The sequence below is a fragment of the Hevea brasiliensis genome, chromosome 15 (genome assembly GCF_030052815.1).
Source record: "Hevea brasiliensis isolate MT/VB/25A 57/8 chromosome 15, ASM3005281v1, whole genome shotgun sequence".
In the NCBI taxonomy this organism is placed as follows: Eukaryota; Viridiplantae; Streptophyta; class Magnoliopsida; order Malpighiales; family Euphorbiaceae; genus Hevea; species Hevea brasiliensis.
This window is the reverse complement of record NC_079507.1, coordinates 76,698,210-76,704,918: the sequence shown is the minus strand read 5'-3', so window position 1 is coordinate 76,704,918 and position 6,709 is coordinate 76,698,210. Positions and strand designations below refer to the sequence as shown.

The 6,709-nt window shown below is 36.1% G+C and overlaps 1 protein-coding gene and 1 pseudogene across 3 annotated transcripts; one reads left to right on the top strand and one right to left on the bottom strand.

Annotated features, from left to right (window-relative positions):
• Positions 1–440: 440 nt before the first annotated feature.
• Positions 441–1,400, bottom strand: LOC110632986 (uncharacterized; annotated as a pseudogene).
• A 108-nt stretch (positions 1,401–1,508) lies between these two features.
• LOC110632961 (YTH domain-containing protein ECT4) lies at positions 1,509–6,308 on the top strand. 3 transcript variants are annotated; one of them, XM_021781380.2, is made up of 7 exons: positions 1,509–1,698; positions 2,728–2,871; positions 2,954–3,027; positions 3,126–3,608; positions 3,884–4,429; positions 4,919–5,131; positions 5,517–6,308. In XM_021781380.2, the coding sequence occupies exons 2-7, from the start codon at positions 2,787–2,789 to the stop codon at positions 6,129–6,131; spliced, it is 2,016 nt and encodes a 671-aa protein (XP_021637072.2). In that variant the 5' UTR covers positions 1,509–1,698; positions 2,728–2,786; the 3' UTR covers positions 6,132–6,308. The 3 variants fall into 3 exon arrangements, with proteins under 3 accessions (XP_021637072.2, XP_021637065.2, XP_021637081.2); XM_021781373.2 differs by having other exon boundaries at positions 1,509–1,785; XM_021781389.2 differs by lacking the exon at positions 1,509–1,698 and adding an exon at positions 1,822–1,934.
• The last annotated feature ends 401 nt before the right edge of the window (positions 6,309–6,709 follow it).

The following is a 6,709-nucleotide window of genomic DNA, read 5'->3' as shown; positions in this document are numbered from 1 at the left end:
GATAATTAAAAAATATGAAAGAAAAAAAAAATTAAAATAAAGAGTATTGAAATTTTTATTGAGGATTTAAAGTAATAACAAAGTAATTGAGATAATATTGAAAATTTCAGTAAGTATATAAAATAATAAAGTAGGAAAATTGAGAGAGTATTGAAAATTAAAATGAGTGTAGAAAATAATTATTTAAAAAATTTGAGAAAAATTAAAAATATATTAAGAATTAAAGAAAATGTAGAGAATAATTGTGTAGAGAATTAATGATATATATAAATGAATTAGGAGTAAGATAATATATTTATTGAATTTTTTTATATTTAAATCATCGATTTAATTCGATTCGAAATTATCGATTTAATTCGGTTCAGAACCACCGATTCACGATTATTAAAAAATATAAACCTAAATCAAATCACAGAAGGATAATTTCAATGCAATTTAAAACCAAGTTTAATTTTAATTAGTTGTAATCTGATTTTAACAGAATTGATCTGTGACCGCCCCTAAAGTACAAGAAGTATGGTAAAGAACTAATGCACTAATGCTACCTACCACATCCAAAGGTACAAAGTACACACAAGAAACGAGATTTGATAACATGCCTGCCATTCCATTTGCAATGCATATCTAGCCCTTGAGCGTATTTCAACATCATATCTTTCGACATTTCAAGTGATGTCAATCTAAGTACTCTACGAGGTAATGAACCAATGGCAGACGTGCCAAAACCTCTAAAAAGACAAGGAATACCATCATTCCTCAGTATATGTCTGAATATAAAGATTCCACCCGTGTGAGAGAGACCAGAGTCAGCTACTTGCATTCCGGTCTTCACTACTGCAGTTGGATGTAGTAGGGCTTGCTGAGCAGTAAACAGTACAGCCCCGATTATGTGAAACCTTGTCTTGTCCAACCTGAACCAATCCCATCCAAGTTATTAGACAATTAAAATGCTCAAGCGAGAAAATAGTAAAACCCCATGCAAAGCAAAATACTCGAAGCTTTTTGTGATATTTTTTGTGTCATCAAAGAGTGAAAGATAAATACCTAGCCCAATTGATATCGATATCGGCAAGAGCCAATTCTGGAGGAGTTGCGACCTCAGTTTCCACAGCCATTAGTTAATTAATACCTAGTTCTTGAACGTCTGCAAACGGATCACAGCCACAGGGGAGTACCAATATCATAGGAATTTTTTAGTTTCAAAAGGTGGCAGTGGCACCGCTTGATTGAAGCCGAGGTGGGTTCTACGCGAAATGGAAGGGTTGAGAAAGTTCCAGCAACAACTCTTCTATTTAATAATACGGGGGATGGGTGCTTTCCCTCGCCTGGGCCAGTGGCCACATCCGCGAGGGCAGGAAAATGGGCTGGGCCAGTTTTTCTCAGGCCTAAAGTCGAATTCGATTTGTTATATTTTCATTTTCCCGCGAACCTTCCAGTTCGCATTCCCCATGATTATTTAATTACTAGAGGGCAATTTCGGTATTTTAATTAATCCACAAATGCACTCGGAGCCAGCGAAAACGTTTCGTATTGGATGCGAATCCTTCTTTGCTCCTTCTCTCTGCACCCACCGAAACCGCCTTTTCAATCCCTCCTCTCTCTCTCCCTCGCTCCGTCTCTCTCATACGGTTTCTTCTCTTTAGGGTTAGGGTTTCTTAGTCGCGTCTACTTTGAAATTTCTAAAAACAAATGTTGCGGGTAATTTCTTATTTTCTTTTCAAATTTATTAATATTTCCTTCGAAGAACTTTCTAGGTCAAGCCTGGCTTGATTCCGCTTTTCTATGGTAATTAATCCTTTTTGCATAACCTTTGCGTGTTTGCTCTTTTATCCATCTCTCTCTTTGGTTTTCTGTTGTTACTCGCTATTGATTGAGTTGAAGTACGCCTTTTTTTGGTTTTGTTATTTCATTCCTAGTTATAAGGTGCTTTATAGGTGAGATTTTTGATTTTGGGATTCCTGTTTACTAGATGCTGGATTTTGTGTGTGATTTAGTTATTGTGGATAATAGGATTGAATATCAATTTGGGGAGTTAGATTTTAATATCGATTTGGGGAGTTAGATTTTTGTTTGTGTTGTTGACTGGGGGATCCGTGTACGATTTGTCTTTTACTGGATTTTAATGTTATTGTTGACGTGAGCAGGTTCTGGGAATTTTGGTAATATTTTGTGATTCGAAGCTTTTCTTATGTCTATGTTATGAGATTGTTTGGTGGCACACCTTGTCAACTGTTTTGTGCCTTTCAATTTTTTGAGATATTATATATGATTAAATTAGACCAGTACAATTATCTTTTTCCTGCTTTGTGTGGTTATATTGTGAACTTCGAGTTCTTTTACTAGTCATAATTTTATTTTGCCTAGTTTAGCTATCTATAGTCGAGGTGTGCTGGCTTCGCATACAAAGTTGTTGCTATTCCATTTGTTTTGAAATATGTTGGGTTCCTCTCTCATATATTTCCATCCATTTTTACGCTGCGATAAAAAATTATCTGCATAGCAAGTGGCTCCTGCTTAAGTTTTTCTATCTACTCTCCTGGGGTGGCAGTTCTGGAATGGAAATGTCTAATGTTTCTGGGCATGGAAATGCGGGAAACTTTTCATTGCAATTAACTTCTTATATTACTCTCTTAATTAATAAATTATTTGAATGTTGTTGTAAGTTGCTATTTGTTGGGTTCATTCATTTGTTTTTCTCAATAATTTCTGTCATGTTTGGCCTCTTAGATTCAAAGTGCTGAGATAAACCCTGTTTGACAAGTCCACTTCTTGAACAAGTTGAAACTATGTACAACGAAGGAGCCCCCGAATTTTTTATGGATCAGGGCTTGTATTATCCTACTGCCACCAATTATGGATACTACTGTACAGGTATTGGAAAGTCCTGCTCTGAATCCATTCAGCTGATGATGTACACACTTTTATTTGTGTTCTGTTGATTGAATGTGATCAGGATTTGAATCACCCGGTGAATGGGAGGACCACCATAGGATTTTTGGTTCAGATGGTCTGGAAATCCAATATGCGGTGGGTGTACTCTCTGTTCATTGTTTACTTCAATGATTTTGTTTATTTGTGTTTTTGGCTCATCTTTTACTCTTCTTAATGTTCTTGTGTTTGCTCAGGGTGCACAAACTGAAACTTTACCTTATGTATATTATACCCCTAGCTATGGATATGCACAGTCTCCTTATAACCCGTACAATCCTTACATACCTGGTGCTATGATAGGCGTTGATGGCCCTTATGTGGGACCACAACAGTATTATGCCATGCCTTCTTATCAGGACCCTGTATCTTCACCTGGTTATGTTCCTGTTGTTGTTCAACCGGATTTCATTCCAAACAATTCAATAGACCCCTTGCTAGATGCAGCAGGTGTAGCATTTACCAATGGACCTGATGGAAGAAGTTCAAAACATGGTATTGCTTCATCATCTGCAGCCTTTCCCAAATTCCAATCAAAACCCACTTCAAATCAGACTAATACCATGTCCAAGATTTCAGAAGAGCCAAGAGTTATTGTTGGACCTAGCAAGCAGTCTCTGACACAAGGAAGTGTTTCTTCTGGTAGTTTTCCTATTCCGGCTTCTTCACGCATGCATCAGGTAATATTTCTTTCTTTGTTAAGATTTCGACAGATAACTATCTTATTGTGCAAAGAATGGAAGTTGTTGAGAAATTATGTAATTATGAATTACTTTTTTTCATTTGTTCGTTACCAAGAGTGACGTGGGGATGTACAGATGACATACTGGTTAGATACATTTGTTGGGATGGGTTTCCATCTCTTGGTTTATTGTTTCAATAACTTTGTTACTTTTGAACATGCAATTTTTTGGGGATTTTGATGAAAATTTGTTTGAATTGTTTTACTCCACAGGGTAGAGTTGCTTCTGGTTCTATTCAACCTGTTGATATCTTTTCCAATGGGAAGGTCCTACCTCATTCTAACCAATTAAAAGTTGCTGTCCCTGTCAATAATGGCTTTTCTGATTTTGGATCAAGTGCTTCTGGAAGGGCTGCAGTGGATAAGCTTCGATCTAAGATTCATGTTGGTAGAACTCTCAATGATGTAAATGGAGGTCCAGATGCTTTGGGTGAGCAGAATCGTGGACCTAGAACAAACAAATCAAGGAATCAACTGGCTGTTAAAGCTTACACAACAAACGTGGGAGATGATAATGAACAAGGAAACATTATAATATACACTGATCAGTATAACAAGGATGATTTCCCAGTCGACTATGTTGATGCGAAATTTTTTGTAATAAAGTCTTACAGTGAGGATGATGTTCACAAGAGCATTAAATATAATGTTTGGTCGTCCACACCCAATGGGAACAAGAAGCTGCAGAGTGCATACGAGGATACTCAAAAAATGGCTCCTGGAAATCCTAGAGCATGTCCCATCTTCCTATTCTTTTCTGTGAGTTTTTTTTTAACAGCAAACATCTTCTTTCTTTATATATGTTTATTTGCATAAATTACTAAAATGTCTAAAGTTCGCTTTATATGCATTTTGGTCCTTGGTGCAAAATTGGCAAGTTCAATAGTTATACTAGCATATATTAGAAGTATGAGATTTGAGGGAATAAAGTGTTCTGTGATTAACACTTCAGGTACTGAAGAGCAGTTAAATTAGTTAAATTTCAAATTTCAGCTACTAAAGTGTGGTCTAATTTAAAAGGTTACTATGTTGGGGACTAAAGTGTAATCAAAAGTTTATTCTTATAATTAAGGACTAATTTGTAGAGCAATTAACCTCAAGGACCAAAATAACTAATTACAGAACAGTAAAAGGAGGAGAGAGAAGGGAGGGGTGGGGGGGGGGGGGGTGTTATTAGCTATTACCCTTTATTAGGCATCTCATTATACATACTTTATAATATTGTGATGTGATCCCTTCTTAATGCAGGTAAATGCAAGTGGTCAATTCTGTGGTGTTGCTGAGATGATTGGCCCGGTTGACTTTGCAAAGGATATGGATTTTTGGCAGCAAGATAAATGGAGTGGTAGCTTTCCTGTCAAGTGGCATATTATCAAAGACGTACCAAATTCCAGCTTTAGGCACATTATATTAGAGAACAATGAGAATAAGCCAGTGACGAATAGCAGAGACACTCAAGAGGTATTTGTTGGTTTACTTTCACGGTATCTTGTCTTTGGGTTGTGTTGGTTTGTGTTTCACTTGCAATGTGTAAATTTTTTTGGTCCCTGTGAATGTGATATCTTGTACAAAAGCTTCTTTCAATTACCTCATCACCTGTAGTTGGCTGTCGGAATTTCTTTCCTCAGTCTTTGGACAGTGGCTGCCTTGTTGGTTGGTTTCATTTAGATTATGTTCTACTATGGAGAACTAAGATATTTTGTGCATTATTGTCTCAATAATCTGTGAATTTTTGTTTTTAGCACAGTTTTCTAATTTATTGGTCTTTTTTAATTTATTTTCTAATTTTTTTGATAAATGGCTTGTGGTAGTTATTATCTTCTAATTTACTCATCATTTCCTGCAGATAATGTATAAGCAAGGTCTGGAAATGCTGAAAATATTCAAAGGCCACACATCAAAGACCTCAATACTTGATGACTTCATGTACTATGAGAATCGTCAGAGAATTATGCAGGAAGAGAAAGCCAGGCTTATATTTAAAAGCTTTGAAACTCCATTCATGGTAACTGCATTAGAACCTGCTCACAAGCTGGATTGTCTTGTTGAGTTACCTCCAAAGAAAGATGAGAAAACTATGGAGCAGAATGGTACTAACTGCATGAAAAAAAATGAGGCTCCTGCCACAGATCGGGTTTCTTCAAATTTTGATGTTGCTCATACAAGTATTGAGAGTGAAATTTCTGAGCAAGTGATAGTCAAATCAGGAGATATTGCATCTGTTTTAAAGATCGGTTCCCTCAGTATTAACCCAAAGCAGGCTGAACCAAAACCCTCTTCTGATGTAGCTACTTGTGTTTCTAGTTCTGATCCTGTTGATGTTGTCGCGGTGGGATCCATGCCTGTCAAAGTTAACGGATTTACTGAATCTTCTGGTTTTCTAAGAGTTGGTAGTATCCCACTTGATCCTAGGGCACTACAGCGTGAAAAAGGTGATGCATTTGCTAAGTATCAGTCTTAGTATTAATCAAATGGAAGGATCATCATTAACTGGGATCTCATTGTGTTTGAGCATGTACTACATTGTAGTTTTTGCATGGCGGATCATTTTTTCCGTGCTCGATTTAGGGCTACACTGCAGAAGTTGGAAAATTTGAATATCTTGTTTTCATAAATTATTGTTATTTTTTTTTCCCAACCCCCTTTTTTTATTGATTCACAGGATGCAATTATTTTGATGAACTTGTATTTGATGCCTTGGATTTAATTCTGGGGGTTTTGCTGTTGCTACAAAAGTGCGAATACAATGTAATCTTTTTTCTTTTTTCCTTTCCGTCGTTATATTAAAGAACAAAGGTTAAATCTGTCATTGTGAATGTCACTTTACTAGTGCATTACATTAGTTTCAGCTCCTCCTCTTTGAATGTTAGCTTTCATTTGAATAAAAATAAGGAGTCGATGAGACTAGATATATTAGTATTTTTTATTTTTGATACATAATTAAAAAAAAAATTAAACTTGTGATCAACTTAAAATTAGGTGGACCATCTGCGAAGGGAGGTTGGAGTATACATAAGTTTTATTAATTTCCGTTGTGGA